Below are 19,429 nucleotides of genomic sequence, written 5' to 3'. Positions count from 1 at the left end.
TCACCATTAATGAAATGGCAAATTAAATAGGCCCTGATTACTACTATTGATATGTTCCATAATTATTTTATTCAAGTCTCATAAATTTCAAATATATCTATGAAACCTTTGTCTGTAATATGAACTCAAACAGAACAAGCTTACTTCGAAGGGCATCATGAAGAAATCCTTTATTTTGGCCCAATTAATGTTTTTAAAGAAAAAATAATTATAGTCATTAAAAATATTAATATGTTAATGCAGATGTATAACATAGCACATTTAACAAATGGGCAGCACAAAAAAACTGTCGTGCTTTTCTGATAGTCTCAAATTTGCTAGGGACTAATCGAAAATTTCCTTCTCCCTGTTAGGGAACCTACCTGCTGCAATTTGTGCTTCTAGGTAAAACAGTACAAGTTAACAGTTTCCATATTTATCAACACACCTTGAGCAACAATAATTAAAGGGCAATTTGGCTAAACATTCAAAAATGCACATTGTTTTATGTCATCTGTTACAAATATGAAATTCATAAGATTGTTATGTTTTTGGATTGTCTGTTTAATTTGGGGTAAATGAGGGAAGGACTGGGGGGGGGAGGTGTGTGACCTGTTTTAAACTCTGCCTGGCAACGAGTTTGGTGGCTTGGTTGTTAAAAGTTAAAGTCGTTCTACTAGACAAAGATAGAAAGTATTCACATCAGTAAAAAAATGAGCAGAGCAGCTATGCTGACAGTGGGTAGATAGTTAGCACCTCAGTCACAGGGAGGTGTTAGCAATGTTACTTTTTGTGAATGGTTATACATTACACTGTCTATTTAATTCCAAGATAAAATGAAGTAGGCAGTTTAGTGGATAGACAATGAACATCTCTACCTGGATACAAGGCCCGTATGATTCATGATGGCATGGAGAAAGCTTTGAGGCAGGAACAGACCAAAGAAAGCCAAGGGGTTACAAATTTGTCTGAGGTTCTCACCAGCAAGGATCACATATCGTGTGGTCCCCAGCAATGGAGACCAGATGTGATTGCTTTTAGGTGGACAGGAGCAAGACCAGATCATGCCCATTGGACAGTGCCAGCCTGGGACCTTGGTGGTGCCAGCCTAGCATCATGGCAGTGCCCACTGGTCACCCTGATACTGTTAGCCTGGCATCCTGGCAGTGGCAAGGGGCAGGGCCTAATTGGAGGGAGCAGGACCATGATGGGCTGAGGCCATGATGGGGGCAGTGTCACAATGGGGAGGGATCAGGCATAGCGATGATCCCTCATAGGAATTAAAAATAAATAACCCTATTGTGTTAGATTCCCCTATTTGTTATAGTGTGACCCCTCTGTGTTTATAATATAAAATAGAAGATAAGAAATACAGACTTGCATTCATATGGTGTCTTTCAAAACACCTGGGGGGGTGGAGAACAGTCTTAGCAAAAAAATTCTAAGTGCCGAACCAACGTGAAAAACAGGAGAGAATTGCACCCATTGTTTGGGCGAGCTCCCACAAGCAATTGTATGGTACTTAGTGCCAAAAAAAGTCGAAGTATGATTCCGGGGATAGATAGCAGCATGGCAACCAGCCAGCGATCAGCCTGGAAGAACAGCGATTGGGAAGGCGGGGGGGGGGCTAGTGTCAGATCTCTCAGTGTATTGTTTATACGTACACAGTGCACTGAGAGATCGAGGCACTGCACAAAAGTTCTCCTCATAATCAGTAGCCGACTTCCCGATGGAAACACTTCCCCTACTGATGTGAATCATACTTTGACATTTTTTGGCACTAAGTACCATACAATTGCTTGTGGGAGCTCGCCCAAACAATGGGTGCAATTCTCTCCTGTTTTTCACGTTGGTTCGGCACTTGCTAAGATTGTTTCTCCCCTATCCCCAGATGTTTTGAAAGACACCATATAAATACAAGTCTGTGTTTCTTATCTTTTATTTTATACTATAAACACAGAGGGGTCACACTATAACAAATAGGGAAATCTAACACAATAGGGTTAATTACTTTTAATACCTATGAGTTATGGCAAAAACGTTAAACTTAGTTACTGCTTATTTGCTTTCCACAGACTGTCTTGCATGCAAAACGTTACTTCAAAGATATTATTCATATCAAGTACATTTTCATCGTAAAGACATAAAATGGGAAAAAACGAAATGTAAAATAGATTAGGAATTCGCTATTATCCATTTTGCTCTAATACCAAAGACAAATTTCATCCCTAATGTTTTACTGTTAGTCTCAGTTGACTTACAATTGTTCTCTTGTATGTATGTTTTGACAATTGCAAAATCTTTATAGAAACATCTATTTCCTTAATGATAGATTGAACAAGCATTGGGTAAATTCTTATAGGTCATTACAGTGCTGTAATTTATTTTTAATAAGTATGGTATTGTCACAATGTTCTACTAATTAAAGCAATTGTACAAATCAGAAATCATTCTATTCAAATAAATTCACAATTTCATAAACTCAACAAATTTGGTGTTGCTTATAATAGCAGTTTTAAAATTGCTGATACAATCCTGTAAAATTGACCTTGGACTTCTCCATTAAGTCTTGTAAGAGCAAATCATTATAACATTTTGTGTAAACCACTTAATATTGCTGTAATATTCACCCGTACTAAAAACAAAATAGCGTACTCGTTCACTTTTCTGTTCTGCATGTCATTTTTTTTCATCTCTAGTATCTCAGGAAATTACAATGCTCACAGTTAATGTAACTTTGAACAAAGTATCAAATTGCACACAGCAATAAAACATTGTGTGTTCCAAGCAATCTTAAATTTTTATCATTGTTAAATTATTTTAGTAGCATTGGAATCCATTTTATGTAATGACTTTCCACTAACCACATTGGATTTGGTATTTAATGGCCTTTGATAATGTGCTCTATCGAAATCATCAAAATATATTAAGGATAACTAAGGATAGCTTTGCACTATGTTTCATTTTGTTATAAATAAAACCATTAAAAGAGAATCATTGATGAACAACAAATAAATTCCAACCTTTTCATCGTCCTCAGTGAAGGGAATTCCTCCTGAATTTTTGTTTATAGCTTGGGCTACACCAATAATCTCACCATCACTGTTTCGAATTGGCATGCACAACAGGGATTTTGTCTTGTATCCTGTCAATTTATCAATTTCATCTCTGAAGCGACGGTCCTATGCAAGAAAACAATACATTGATTACCCGGTTATTGTTTTAGTGGTGTACAGATTTACATAAGCATAAAGATTGCCATTACTGGATTAGTGCTGCATGACTGAATTCACAATATTTCATTTTCATAGTAGGATACCTTCCAGTTCACAGTTTGACTGATGGCTTCAAGTAGTTGATAAGACTCTTTGAAGTGGAACTATGAATTGCGATGTTTGTGTTAGAAAGGATTAAGCACTTGAATGAAATGGTTATTTTTATAAAGATGGCGCTAAAGGAATGTAAATGTACTGAATGGGTTTTTATGAAAGAAAGAGTTTTTATTAAACAATGAATTCAACAAATAGGCACATATTATTTTTACTTTATTTAGTCTTAATCTGGCTCTTGAGGTCTATCCATGGTCATAGAGTTGTACAGCACAGAAAGGGCTCTTCAACCCATCAAATCTGCACTGATAATAATGACCACTAAAGTAATGCTAATTCCATTTTCCAGCACTTGTCCCATATCCATGTATGTTATGATATTTCAAGTGCTCATCCAAATTCTTTTTTAAAGTTTACTAGGTTTCCAGCCTCCACTACCTTCCTAGGCGGTGCATTCCAGATTCTCACCATCCTCTGAATGAATTTTGTTTTCTCAAATCCCCTCTGAATATGGTGAATACTGAATGAGTTGTCATGGTAGGCATAAGGGCAAATGGTAGATGGGGTTGGCATGAATTGGCACTAAGTTGGCACAGACTTTTAAACGCCAAAAAGGGCCATGGGCAGGACCATGAGATGATATGAGGATTTAAGGGTCTATGAAGGCTGGGCAGATGAGCATAGATTGGCATGGAGGATATGAGGGATAATGGGTAAGGGTGGGCATGAGATGAATTGGAGAGTGACATGGGGACATGGGTAGGGGCCAATGGCTGGCATGGAAAGGGCATAGGAAGTGCATAGGGTTTGAGGAGATGTGAGGGGCAAGGGCTGTTTCATTGTTCCTTTTATCTTTTAAAATTTTCAACATAGTGCTGTGCAGGCCTTCGTCCCAGGTCAGGTTTGCAGATCTGGGAAATGTCCCAGAGGGAGCAAAAATCTAAGCCTAAATGATGTATCAGTCTTAAAAGAATTAAGGCTGCCTTTATTCATTGAACATCATAAATTCAAGAATGATATGGTTTATTGGTCAAATAAACTAATTGATCTAAAATATTCTTGTAGCCCAAGTACCCGTTTAAGTATCAGAAATTTAATTTAATTTCAAATGTTGCAAATAAATCATTTAAATTCTTGTACATTCTTTAGAAGGGGAGAGTGCTCCTGATGAACCAGTTGAGAAATGCATTTCTGAACAATGCACAGTTTTGAACACTGGACTGTGTTGAGGTAGCTCAATTATCTGGGTTATAATAGAGGCAATACAAATCCCTTCAGTACTCCTGAGCAAGAGAGCAGTTCCTGATTCCGATTGTTGCAGAACCATAAACACAAAGTAAAGTAAAGGTAAAATTTATTTATTAGTCACAGATAAGGCTTACATTAACACTGCAATGAAGTTACTGTGAAAGTCCCCTAGCGGGAGGCCATTCAGCCCATCTTATCTGTATTGTCACTTTGCGAAATTGATCCAAAACTAAACCTATACCCCAATCTCACCATACTCCCCATGTCTTCCTCTCCTTCAAATGCTCATCAACTTCTGCCTCATATGATACAATGGGAGTCTCAACTACTCCCTGTAGCTCATCATTCCATGCTCTAACATAAAACATTTCTCCTAAGCTCATTTTGCAAACTCAGTAATCAGTTTAAATTATTGAATTCTTGTTTCTGGTTGCTCAATCAAAAGAAATAGTCTTTGCCTACTTGCTCTATTAAAATCATAACTGTAACATCCTTTAAGTGCTTGCATGTTGGCCATTCCTGCTTCTGTGAAATTATTGCTAGTGTTTCAACTCTTTTCTCATAACATAATTTCTTATAGGAACATAAGAAATAGGAGCAGTAGTAGTCCATTCAACCCATCAAGCTTACTCCACCACTCAGACAGACCTGATTCCTGCTGTGCAGCAGGATTCATGAACACGCACGTTCTTCTACTTTTTGGCTCACTAATTATGCATCAGTGAGGAGCTCAGCAAATCCTGGGGTAAGGGTGGCCAGGGATTTGCCACTTTACCATTACTTCATTCTATCATGGGGTCAATGGTCCTGGCGTCATATTTAAACAGCACCCAGACAGACATTCACTTACTGTAGGCCAGGTACTGTGGATAAGATGTCCATTATTGCACCTTAATGCAAAAGACCTTCAGCTCTTCATTTCAACAAATCATCCCTGTGGGTTCTCCTCAACACTGTCCAGGAAAAGCGGGAGGTCCTCTTTCCAAGGAATGGGAGCAGAGGACCTCCCACCTGACCGTGCTGGCCTGGGATGAGCTCACCTGGAAGATCAGCACCCATGGGGCCAAAAGGACTCCCTGAAATGCACAAAACAGAATAATGATCTGTTGCACTCCACTAGGGTAAATGCAATATCCACTCACTGCAAACTCACACACTCACAAGGTTATCAGACAGTCTAAGGGTTAGAATCCACAAGGAAGTTACATTACAATTGGCAGATGGGACATCAGCACTGAATGTGTGCCACACTTTAAACATTTCAACTCATATTAGTTCCTCGACAAATGCCTTCTTAATTACTTACTGAGGAGAGATCAGCAGCAACAAAGGCATGCATTTTTTTGAACTGTTCATTCACCGATTGGGATCACAGTCAATCCATGTGTCTTCAAGCAGGACAAGATTACCCCCAACAAGAGAGAATGTGCCAAGACCAGAGGCAGCACCCCTGAGATCCATGTCATCTCAAACTTCGAAGAACAGGCCGCAGAGCTTGCTAGAGAAGAGAAGATTGTTCTTGCATAGATGTTGAGGTCCACCTCTTCCACAAAGGTAGACAGGATGCATACAGAGTATATCGACAAGATCTGTGACCACAATGACTGTCAATGATCTTTAATGCATAAGCCTGCTTAGTCAATCACTAATTCTCTTTTCTCTACTCCAGGTACCATCAAGAAAAGAAGGAGGAAGTCATCCTCCAGATGCTAGGCCACCTCTGAGAAGGAAGCTGCCATATCCTTAGAAGAAGCACCTGTGGTGTAGTAGCCCTTTAAGGGCATTGCCTTCAAAGGGTCATGTAACCCACTGGTCCAATTGAAAGCCAAGTTGAGGACTCACTCAGACTAGCCTGGGCTTGTTCCAGTTAGTCAGAGTTTTGGGCCTGTGGAGTTAAGACCATTTTCCTGGTTCGAAATGTGTATAGTTATTCTGTTAATAAGCCTTTGTTCGTTCACTGACTTGAGTTTGAGCCTTAGCTCGCTACACAACAGCACCATCACTGTGTTCACCTGTACCCTCCACCAGAACAGATATAGGCACCTCAGTGAGTCCTGATTCTAGAGCAGGCTCACATTCACAATCTGGTGATCATCTCAAACATGGGTCCACAGCACGTGGGGGGCAGTGACAGCCAAGGTGCCTGACACTTGGAGGATTACTGGAAACCAGGCCTCTGCTGAGGCAGTCTAGTGACAAGCATCTAGACCCGGCCCTAACGAACATTTTGGAGATACAGAGACAGGCAGAGGAACATTGGGCAGAGTTGTCAAAGGTTGTCACCATACAGTAGTGAAGAGTGGAATAGTCTGTCCACAGTATATCTACTGCTGTGGCCCTGGCAAGCAAACGTATCCAAGTCTTCATTCGAGGGTGATGGCTGCCTTGGAAAGGCCATCAGAGAGAGCAATAGCAGCCACATACCCCTGGGACATCCACCAAGGACACTCCAAGGAGCACTGCTGCTCCAACTTCCCTCTATCAGTAACTCTATTAGACAAAAAGGGTGCACCTGCACCAGAACAGGATACCATTAGCAGATTGGACCCCTCAAGGCCTTGAGCCACCAGAGGATGCTCGCCGGAGTCATTTCAGACAACAGGACATTGCAGTAGCAGCCTTCATCACTTTAGCTGCAGATATTGGGGCTGCACTTAGACAAAGTGATAGGGTTGGAAAAATTAAGAAGAATTAATTGCACATGGGTATTCACTCATTGTATATGGTTTTCACTTTTGTAACTATATGTTGCATCTAATCTTCTCCAAGTCTCATGAATTCCACTTTTATTCAATTGGATTCCATGTTTTACAGTAATTTAAGGCGCGAGAATGTAGGACCGCAATGAAATCCTATCAGGAGCTCCAGCTGCATAAATTCAACATTTCCACCACAGTCAGAAGTCCATAATTCCACATCCACAACATCAGTTAATGTACATCTTTGTGACATTGCTGCCTTACCAATAAACCTGTCGGCCTATACACTCAGGAAACCATGTCTTGTGCTGAGGGAGGTGCTCATCAAGGTTATTGATTTAAACCGCTGCTGTTGCACTAATGTCAGTTGTTTGTGGTTAGCAAGAGTAGTTGTTAGGACTCAAGTTAAATTCACGTGTCCGGTATTTATAATAGCTTTTACTGTGTGAGCACCTGCTTCTCAAAAGTGTATCATGAACCTTTGAAGGTCATAGGCTCCTTTCTGCAGGAAGATGTAGGGCCTTATTTTACCATTTTGATTCTAAGTGCTGAGCGGCCTTAAAACTAGGTGTGTTTCAGATCATACTTTTAGACTAGTTCTGAGGCACCCCAATATGCACTCTGCCTGCAAAAATATCAGCGATTCAGAATCGCGCTGCAGAAGCCTGAGGACAGGTCTTAATGCGCCCAAAATTCTGAAAATCTGATTGGTGCCTCCAATTGCGCATGCACAGAAAAAAATGATAGAATGCTGCTCTCTGGCCACATCCTTCCCGGGTTGGATAATGCCTCCCCCTGGCCCCCACAGACATTGCCTCACCCTCCCAACATTACTGACCCCTTTATTCTTCCCCCACACCCCACCACGCAAATCGATCATGGGGCCCTCCTCCCACCAATCTCAAGCAGAGAGCCGTTGGATGCTCGACACTCACCTCACTAGCCGCCACTGATGGACTGCCTGTATCAGAGCACCTGTTTCATGCCTATTCCAGATGGGAAATGTGGTGGTAAAGGGGAAAGTGCCAGTAAGGTTGGGTGTGTAGCCCATAAATCAATTTAAATGCAGATCATGCTACTTGCCTCACGCCTGACTTTACCAAGTTTTCATGCTCAAAAGGGCACAACACAATGGTAAAATCAGGCCCATAGTGTCCGCATTTAATATTAAATGTTGTTCTTTGGTCATTTCTCACTCTTTGCATGCTGAACTAAGAAAGTAGGGAGCACTGGACATTTTAGACTTGACTGCAAGAAGAATTAGAGTGTGTGATGTAAGGATGTGTGTTCATTTGGTGAAGCCGTATCCTCAGTTCATATGATGTTTATTTGAAGCTGTATGGCTGCTTATTGGGGCTTTCAATACTTGGGTAAAGGCACAGCATTTAAATGTTGTGGAACTCATTGCATGACGGGGCTCTCATTGACTTCGGATATATAAATAGGACTGGCCTTTGTGATCTGTACTGTCTTGAGGACTGTTATGTTGTCAAAGTACTGCATATAGAATGCTCCTAAGGCTTTTACAGGATCTATGAAGGAAATAATTATTAATTGGTTGTTGTGTTGAGAATAGCTGTTCAAAGTTTCATCAAAATACAAAGGTCATCAGGGGAAGAGTCTTGTCAGACTTCTGATGATTGCAGGGTCCCGAGTGGTTACATCTCAGCAACCTACAGTCCTGGTGAGGCACTCAGTGAGCACAATACAAGCAAACCTCAAAACTTTACTGCATGATCTTGATTTTATGGTTACTGCTCCATGATGTGGAAATCATATGTAGAAGGGTCATATAGATTTGAAATGTCAATTCTGTTTCTTTCCAGAGATGTGCCAGACCACTAAATTTATCCAGCATTTTCAGTTTTCATTTCAGATTTCCATCATCTGCAGTATTTTTTTTTATATTGATATTTCCATAATTGTTATAACAGCATTGAACTTTCAGGATATTTTCTTGTTGAGATTGAAGGTGATCGGGCATCCCAGGCAACAAAGTCTAAAGAAACTAGCCATTGTGAGAATGTGTCTGGCCTTCTCCTGGAATCTTGTAACTATCAGATTGTCATTATCACGGCTGTTGCTTTACAACCATGCAATTGCCTCTTCATGTGGCTTATCTACATCCTGCCCCTCATCAGACCCTTCATCCAAGTAGATGTATCATTCCTCCATTTCTCCCTGAAGCAACACATCTCCAGCGCGCAGGGCGCAACAAAGAACAATGATCTGGGACATTCTCTGTGGTAAGTATTGGAAAGCCCATCTGATCGGTCCAAACATCAGATATGCATCTTCAGGAAGCCAATCTTCTGCTCTGTCAAGGTTCTTGTATTGGAATATGCAGCATCATATCTCTCTTCAGCTGCACTATATCGACCACAAATAGATGTCATCAGCTATGTTCTCTGGGGGACTCATTGTCCCAAGGGTGTCAACCCTATTAGTGCCAAGGTCTCTCAAGTGGTTGCTGTGAGTGGATCAAGATATAAGGGTCATGAGAGCCCCTGGCTACCCCACACAAACATATAGGATCTGCTTTCTGTGATCATAAATTAGCCGAACATTCAGAGAGTGAAATCTTTTTGATTGATGAATCTCATAGGCTGCTGCCAAGAGCTCTCAAGGCCACATGTGTACAATTGATGTCATCCTGTATTTACAGAGAACCTGAAATTGCTGTGAACTCAACAGCTCTGGCAGCCTAGCTTGCATTATCCATGTGGAACTGGACATAATGGTGAGTTTTATTGAAAAAGGCACCAGTCACCTACGTTATATATGTATGTGCCACCAACTGGGAGATGCTGCAAAAGTCTTCAGTGAATCCCTGGAAGCATTTGCTGACAAAACTGTTCAGCGCAGTAAAAATCTTCAGAGCCACTGCATTGAACATTTAGGTGGGGTCATAATGAAGAATGATGAAAATTTCAGATAGTGAGATCAAACCTCATCATTTCCTGACTGGGTCTTTTGTATGCTTCCACTATTTGTTTTCCCCCTTCTACCACCATGTGAAATTGTAATTTTAAAAATTCTGAAATTGAAAGCTAATCTCAGTAACAATGCTGTGAAACTATCATTCATTATCAGAACATTCCAGCACAGGCATCCAATCTTCCAGTATGCGGTATATATGCAGTATATTGGGACATCTGCCACTACATCCAACCAACCAACCAACGCTCCCCCCCGCACCCCCACCCTCCTCATTGCCGCCCGGTTGATCCCCACCCCCCGATTGCAGCCCTGGATGATCAGCCACACAATCACAGCCCTGGACGATCACCCTGTCCCATAATATTTCTGAATTGCCAGAAGGTATTCAATAAAGTGTTACATCAAAGTTTATTGCTCATGGTATAAGGGTAATAGATTAGCCTGGATTGCAGATTGGCTGGCTTGCAGAAAACAGTATGCATAAATTAGTCTTTGTCTGATTGGCAAAATCTGATGGAGGAGAGTGAAGGCATGGTACAAAGCTAGGTAGGAAATTATGTTGTGAAGATTACATAAGAAGGTCGCAGATGGATATAGATAGGTTAAGCGAGTGTGGAAAAATCTGGCAAATGGAACATAAAGTGGGAAAATGTGAAATTGTTCACTTTGGCAGGAAAAATAAAAAAAAGCAGACCATTACTTAAATGGAGAATTAGTGTAGAATTTTGAGGTCCAGGAACTAAGTATTCTGGTGTATGAAACACAAAAAGTGAGTATGGAGATATAGTAAGTAATTAGGTAGGCTGATGGAATGCTATCTTTTATTATGAGAAGAACTGAACATAAAAGTAAAAATGTTATGTTGTAGTGCTACAGGGCATTGGTAAGACCACATCTCAAATTTTGGGTGGAATTTTATTGGCATATCAGCCCAAGGTTCCTACAAACCTGCCCAAGGCCAAAGCAGAATGCCATTCTCCGAGTCTTGCCTGTCCCCGGAATCGGACATGAAAAGGATGTTTCACCTTGCATCAGAGACCAGGACTAGGAAGCAATGTTCACATTGTCTACATCTTTAAGACTTGAATAGCAGGTTAGCTGTAAAGACTTGCATTCTAATCAGTATTCTGTAAACTGTGTGTGTCTATATATGCCCTTCTCTGATCAGAACTCTCCACACACCTGACGAAGGAACACCATTTCCGAAAGCTTGTAAGATTACTATCAGATAAACTGGCTGGACTCTAACCTGGTGTTGTGAGATTTCTTACTGTGTTTACCCCAGTCCAATGCCGGCATCTCTATATCACAAGCTAGATGAACAGGTTTCTTATTGATTTCTACTGGGAACTCAGCATTTCATCAGCAGTAGGAATTTTTAATAGGATTTTCTACTATTTCTGCATTATGTTCATAAGAGTAAAGTCTTACATCTGATGAATGTCCAGATTTTAGTTTTAATTTTTAAATAGGATAATGTATAAAATGTTCAATGTGATATATGTGTTAAAAGTGATACAAATAGTATGCAGTAAGATAGTCATTCCTTATTACATTCACACTCAGAGTTAAAAGATGAAAAGCATGCTGTACCCTTGTAGAAATTCCAATAGCTGCCTGTTCACGGATAAAGATTTTTTCAAAACATAGTAGTTAATGATCCTTAGTGAACCAAAGTGAGATATCCCTCAGACACTGTTGCACACAGAATATTTCTCAACACTGAAGAAGAAACTTTAAACAAAATGTTGTGCCCTGAAAAGGCTGGATTTTGACATTTCTGAGGAATGTGCACACATTTGAGTGAATAGAAAGAAAGTTAAGTTCTTCCCTGAATATTGATTCAATTGCTATCAGGTGTCTAATTTGGCCAGACAACCAAGCTTTGAAACACAATTGCAACTGTTGACCAGAAGAAACCACCTCAGTGGAAGCAATTGGAATTTCCACTAGGGTAGGAATTTAATTCAGGAATAATTTTTTGAATACAACCTCTGGAGACTCTCTGGAGACATTCTTCGAAGTGTTAGCTGAAAGAAACTTAAAAAAAGTAGCAATAATCAACAATTTGAAATAATAAACAATAATTTGAATCTGCTTATTAAAGTATTAATCATACATCTTAAAGTATTATCATGCAATGTGGGCTATTGGCAATTTTTCTATTGAACTTGTCTCCACTCAGTCAGTTTGGCAAAGAGAGGTTTAGGATAAATCTTGCAAAGACCTGAACTGCTGCTGGAGGGTTTGATAATACACACAGGTAGCAGGAGTATGCAAAAATCAAGGGTGTGGTTCCTGTCTTGCTAAAGGCATTGATAAGATCACACTGGAGGAAATCATAATGGGATGATTCAGTAACTGTACCACAAGAGACTGGAGTTGTTCAAGTGTTAAATCGCACAATAGGGTTCATGCGTATGACTTTACAAGGTCTTATGGCACAAGGTCTAATTTGTTTCAGCCAGGTTTCTAGGGTGTCCACAGTTGCAACTGGTTTCAGTTCAGATTTATGGAAAAGTAATCCATAACATTGAAACCTATATTAATAAAAGTGTTTTATTCCAATATTTACATGTATTGTTGGTAATATTATGATAGTAATACACTGGTCAAAAGCCAAGATCAGCTCTTTGTATTGGATTTATTTTAACAGTTCAGGAGATGGTAGGTTGGGTTAATTTACAGAAAATTTCATTTCTACATTTCTCCCTTCCTCCACTTAAACAACCACACACATTCTCTTCTCTGCCAAATAGCTTGTGTTAAAGCTTATTTATTAGTCACAAGTAAGGATTACATTAACATTGCAATGAAGTTACTGTGAAATTCCCCTAGTCTGGCATCTGTTTGGGTCAATGCACCTAACCAGCATGTCTTTCGGACTGTAAGAGGAAACCGGAGCACCTGGAGGAAATCCCAACAGACATGGGGAGAACATGCATACTCCGCACAGACAGTGACCCAAGCCAGGAATCAAACTTGGTCCCTGGCACTGTGAAGCAGCAGTGCTAACCACTGTGCCACTGTGCTGCCCTTGTGTGCCACCTTCTTCGTGTACATCACAATCTGAACAATTAGGCAGACGAAACTCGAGTAGGGACTCATTACATCTTTGGTGTTGGGATGGATTTTTTGGGGTAAACTCAAGACATAGGCAGAGAACACCTGCAAATCACACAGGGATAACATTACTATGCCTCCAAAATGAATGTTAGAAGTTGCTGGTTAACATTTCAATTAGTGGATCTAATAAAAGGCTGCAAGAAAAATTGTAATCAAACAATAACTGTGCAGATGTTGGCAGTTTCACCACTGGTTTTGCAGAATCAAGATTGCTGCAGCACATAACTTGCCTCCACCCACATGGGCCAATACTCTCTCCCATGCAGTATTCTCAACCACCTATCCCTAGCCTGTACAAAAACACTGAACCTGGAAACCAAGTTTAAGGTGAGTTGGATGCAAACATACACAGCTGGCATGGGGGCTGCAGGCACAATGAAATCACCCTACCAAGTCAAATAACAATGTAATATAAAACTTAATTATTTATTTTGGAACTAGTCATTGGTTGTTTGAAAAATAAATGTCATTATTTCTTATAATCTGAACGTGAGTTAAAGAGCCACATTTTACATACTTACTCTCAAGTTAAGAATTGATTTTACTATAGAAAGTAAATTGTTCTACTTACAAACCAGTTACATCATCAAACATCTTCAGATTAGCTGTTGTAGTGCTTAAGACTAATAATCTCCCTCGGGCACTTATTATTGAAGTACATTTATTAGTCTAATATTTCAATTTCTTACTTCATTAATATTGCATGCAAAAATACGTAGGTAATGTGAAATTAGAAACATTCTTGGCCTCACATTCACTGGGAACTGAATTAAAGCTGCATCTGAGACAATATGCTTCAAGTCGAAAAGGTGAAGAAATTCCTGCAGATGCACCAAAGTACCATAGTTTACAGGTTCTGGAAAATAATGGGTGTGATATTCCTTTTCCTCACTGTTAATGGGCTTGTAGGGTCCCTTTGTTGTCAACAGGGTTTCCTGCTGAACACATCCCTTGCTGCAGGGAAATCCATGGCAGGGATGCACTGTCAGCAGGACCATAAGATCCCACCAATATGAATGTTAGCAAGATTTTGGCGAATCAGTTAGAGTAAGAAATGATGTAATAATTCATAATACTAACGCAAAACGCATGGAGGGATGTGTAGGCAGAATTGGAACAGCAAGTTCAGAGGATGTTGTACTAATAAAATGCAGGAAACCTAGGAAAGTTAGGAAAGGCAGCATTTGGGGATTAGAAGTGTGAGAGGCTGCTGATTAGACAATGTAGTAATCTTACCGAGGCCAGTCTTCTGATACCATTATCCATTATTCACATGTGCTCAATGTGCTGCACAGCAGTTACAGTGTACACTGTAACGAGCTTGCACAACTTTGGAGTTTTGGAGGAAGCTGGAGGTCCCAGAGGAAATCCACCTGGACATGGGGAGAACATGCAAACTCCACACAATCACCCAAGGTGGGAACCAAACCCGGGTCCCTGGCACTATAAGGAGCAGTGCTAATCACTGTGCCACCTAAAATCCCACTGCTCCTTTCCCATTGGTGAGCCTCCTCTCGCCCAATAAGAGAGCTTGTATTCTATGAGGCCCACAGGGAGATCAACTGACAACCTCCATGGACACTATAACACCCCTTCCCCTCCCCCCTTCAAGTCCATTTCTTACCCAACATCCTCACCACTGAAGAAGGCCTTTTTCTCTGCTTAGCAATCGGCTTGGAGCAGATTGGAGGCAGAACTGGATCAGGATTGTGAAGGGGATTGGAGACCTTTGATTCTAAAGGGAGCATCGTAAAGCCACTGATGCTAGTTCTTCCTGAAGTCTTACTTCAGTTGAGCATCAGTCTCTCCTGCTTCCATGTCAGAATCTGTATCCTTATCACCTGGAGGGGTAGGTATAGGGTTCACTTCTAGTTGTGGCTCAACTCTGGCAGTGGACATCCCCATGGCTGGTAATAAAGCCCGCACTGGCACAGGCTCCCTTCTCCTGAGATGGTCCAGGTGTTTCCTCATAACTTTGGCCTGCACTTTGACCTTATAAGACAGGCCCTGGAAGTGCAAAGGGACTTGGGAGTCTTAGTTCATGATTCTCTTAAGGTTAACTTCTGACTTGGTAATTAGGGAGGCAAATGCAATTTTAGCATTCATTTCCAGAGGACTAGGTTACAAAAGCAGGGATGTACTGCTGAGGCTTTATAAAGCTCTGATGAGACCACATTTGGAATATGCAAGCAATTCACGGCCCCATATCTAAAGAAGGATATGCGGGCCTTGTAGAGGATCTAGAGGAAATTCATAAGAATGATACCAGGAATGAAAAGCTTGATGTATGAGGAGTGTTAGAGGACACTGAGTCTATCCTCAATGGAGTTTAGGAGGATGAGGGGGGAATCTCATTGAAACTTACAGAATACTGAAAGGCTTGGATAGAGTGAACATGGGGAAGATGTTTCTATTAGTAGGAGAGAGTAGGATCTGAGGGCACAGCCTCAGGGTAAAGTGACTTTAGAAACAAGATGAGAAGTAATTTCTTCAGTCAGAGGGTGCTGATTGTGTAGAATTCATTGCTGTGGAGGCCTAATCACTGAGTGTACTTAAGACAAAGATAGACAGGTTCTCGATTGGGAAGGGAATCTAAGGTTACAGGGAAAAAGCAGGAGAATGGAGTTGAGAAACTCATCAGTCATGATTGAATGGTGGAGCAGACTGAATAGGCTGAATGGCCTAATTCTCTCCTGTATCTTATGGTCTTATGGTCTTCCGTTCTGATCCTGGGGATTCAACTGAGACCATCCCCGAAGTTTCTCAGGCAGACTGGGTTGCCAGTTTTCAATGTTCTTTCTGTCCTTACAGAATCATAGTTCTACTTCTGGTTCTCTTGTTGGAACTCCACCCTTCCCACTAGGTTTGGGAACAGTAAGTTTAATCTTGTCTGAAGACTAAAATTTGTCTCATAACAATTCCATCGGGGCAATTCCTGTATTTGTGTGAAGAATAGTCCTATAGTTAAATAAAAATCGTGCCAGTTTGCCCTTGATGGATGCTGCAGGTTGCTCCTTCATGCCAAGCATAAAAGTCTGCACCATCTGCTCAGACAACCTATTCATTGATGGATGATAGGGTGCTGATGTGTTTGGTTCCACAGCAGAGCGTGAAGGTCTGAAACTTGGTGCTTGTAAAGGCAGTGCCATTATCAGAGACCAGGACTTCAGTTATCCCATGTGTGCAAAAATTGTGTTATAGTTTCTCAGTGGTAGCATGGAAAGTGGTGGAGCTCATGTGATGTACCTCCAACCAGTTGGAATGCCCATCGACCATAATTAAGAACATGGAACCAAAAAAAGGCTGTTCGAAATCCATGTGCATCCGAACTTAGGGCCAAGCAAGGCACTCCCATGGATGTAGGGAGGCTGAGAGGGGAGGTGGGGAGGTCTTGATTCTCTTAGCATGACTCACGCTGTCTGACCAATACAGTAATGCATGCATCAAGACGAGGCCACCATACATAGCCCCGGCTACCATTTTTGTTTTTGAAATCCTAGGGTGGCCTTGGTATAATTCCACAAAAATCAGACATCATTCTGAGCAAGGGACAACTATGAGGGAACCCCAGAGGATGATCCCATCCTCTTGCCAATGTAGTAACCTTACCAAGGTCAGTCTTCCATCAGCATCACTCTTTATTTACAATGTGCTCAAAGTGCCGCACAGCGACTAGAGTGCAGATCAGCCCCAAGTCTTTCGACTGCTGGCAAGAGTGGAGCCAGATGGTTTTAAACCTCCCCCCTACTCCTACTCTATTTGACAAGCTTCCATTCACTTAATAGGGGAGCTCATATTCAACAAGGGTTACGGGGGAGATCTATTGACAACCCACCATGGCCATCATAACAGATAACTAGTTCTTTCTTTACTTGCCGCCCATAAATGTGAGAGATATTCAAGAGGCATACATGAATAGTCTTCAGCTCTTAAATGGAAGCGCGTTTTCTAGAGAAATTAATAACTGTTGAAAGCAAAAGAACTTCCAAACTTCTTTGAGTGTGCTGCAGTAATCCTAAGAGTTGTGGCAGCTCTGTTTGAGGTCAGCTGAAATAAGATGGAGAACACTAAAGGGAGAATTACACAGATAGACAATTAAAGGTGAAGATTGTTGGGTAGACTTACAAGAGACATAAAGATATAGATACTTTAAAAAATTGAAAGAAACAACATTTTCATTGCCTTGTTAAAAAGCATGGAAAAGATTGTGTTGGAAGAAAGCATAATAGAATGATTCAGTAATCGTACTGCAAGAGAACAAGAGATGTGCAATTTTTGGAACCAACAACATTGTGTGAATATAATGATGGATAATGTTTCCACTTAAACAAGACTTTTTATTAAGATTTCATACATTTAAAAAATGCAGCATGTTTTAATGTCTAATTATTATTCTTACAGTCTCCATGCAATTTAAAAAAACTGAAAACCACCTCTTCTGATGTTTTGTTCTTTCTCCTCACCCCAGTAGAATAACATGCCAGGCTCCATGTGGTGTAAAAGGGGTTTGGTGACATCATATGAATAAAATCAGGTGGCATCCACACAGCAAAAGCCAGACAATTGCTAGAAGTGTGCTGGATGACAAATGCCTACCAGACACTAATTCTGAGGATCGACTCCATTTTAGTTTTTAGACTAAGTAAGCATGCTGGTGAACATTGCAACTACTGTGTCTGCTGTCCTGCATTGCCATAAAAGACAGAGGGATGAACAAGTACAGTAGCACTCAGTTTCTAGATTAATGGTAGCTCCAGTCTCTCAGAAAGGATTATTCTGAACACCACTATTTAGTCTGTAGAGCAATTAATGCACAGTTCAGTCATGTCCACCAGTCTCTAAACATGTGTCCTCATAAAGCAAGCAAAACATCCACATAAGTGCACAGTTCCCAAGTATTCATGGAATAATTGATTGTGTCTAAGTTCTATTTGGGCACAAAAATTCAAGTGCCTGAATCATGACAGCTACTTCAGAAAAGTAGCTGCAACAGTGAAGGTGTGCTGCATGCTGAGTAACATTGGCATTGATAGAGCCAGCAACATGCAGTTCAACATGATGAGCAAACACCAGTGCAATAACATCTATATCTTCAGGATGAAAAATTACTGACTGGAGAAGAATATTGGCTGTAATTAATTGAGAACTTCCTCACCTTAGCTGTTGCATTGATACATTTATCTTATGGCAGTATAATCCGTTCTTCTACATTTCATCAGTAGATCATCAACACGAGCATATGAAGCTTTCCTTTGGCATTTGCAAACGAGACATAAGCAATCTGGCACAGTAATATGCATCGCTATGAGAACATTGTGCCTCTCCTAAGTATCTCTGTAGCAAACTGTGGTGTCCAAAAAGCTGTATTTATGTAAAAGGTTTACACGTAACAAATGAATTAGTGACATTGATTTATTAAGCATGCAAACTTGAGTAGATGTGTATGCTTATGCACCTGTGGAAACTTATGATTTTTAACTTACCTCTACCTGTTCCGTTCCTCATGATGTACCAAGGGTTGGTGATTATGAGATGTCTAAGAAAGCAGAAGGCCCTCTGCTTCTAACCACAACCAATCCCAAGTTTCCTAAGATGCTGTTGCGTTCCATTCCAAGAGGTCAGAGGTAAACTTGACTGACAATCTCAGTCCCATTTATAGAGGACTCCACCAACTTGCTCACAAACTTACCTCTTCTTATAATGTAGATGCATTTCCTTGTGAAAACTCAAGTCTTTTGGAAAACAGAACAGTGCAGCTTTTGGAGTATTTGCATTCCTTCCAGGGAGTGTTTTGCAAGTTTTCCTCATGCAATAATCATGCCACACTCGAGACTTTCATAGTTGAATGTGAAGTTGTTACAGAGTATGCCACAATACCTGACACATGCTGTACTTCACATCTCAAGCTAGAGAAACCTTTTTTAAGTATATTGCTTGTACATTATTCTGGTTGCTCAATATCTGGACACAGACTCAAATCAGAGCATCAAGAATTAGTTACATTGGTGGAGACAAGTGAAGTGAATGCACCATGCATGTGGTCCAACACTTCCTGCTTGAGGGATCAGTTGAGAGATCTTTCTTCTCAAACTTTATTAAGAAAAGGAT

The 19,429-nt window shown here is 40.6% G+C and overlaps 1 protein-coding gene across 2 annotated transcripts in view; it reads right to left on the bottom strand.

The window, feature by feature from the left end:
• Nucleotides 1-19,429, bottom strand: part of pde11a (phosphodiesterase 11a) — a 355,582-nt gene that overhangs the window by 292,427 nt on the left and 43,726 nt on the right. Inside the window, exons 2-3 of one of the 2 annotated variants that reach the window (XM_080198223.1) lie at nt 12,188-12,235; nt 3,003-3,161 (exon numbers count right to left, since the gene is read on the bottom strand). In XM_080198223.1, coding sequence (XP_080054349.1) covers nt 3,003-3,161; nt 12,188-12,235 — 207 coding nt within the window. The remainder of the gene's footprint in view (nt 1-3,002; nt 3,162-12,187; nt 12,236-19,429) is intronic. The other variant, XM_080198224.1, reaches the window with a different exon arrangement.

This window comes from Carcharhinus amblyrhynchos, chromosome 11, assembly GCF_965287045.1.
Source record: "Carcharhinus amblyrhynchos chromosome 11, sCarAmb.v2.hapA, whole genome shotgun sequence".
In the NCBI taxonomy this organism is placed as follows: Eukaryota; Metazoa; Chordata; class Chondrichthyes; order Carcharhiniformes; family Carcharhinidae; genus Carcharhinus; species Carcharhinus amblyrhynchos.
Note: the sequence above shows the minus strand (reverse complement) of the source record. Positions and strands in the feature narration are given on the sequence as shown.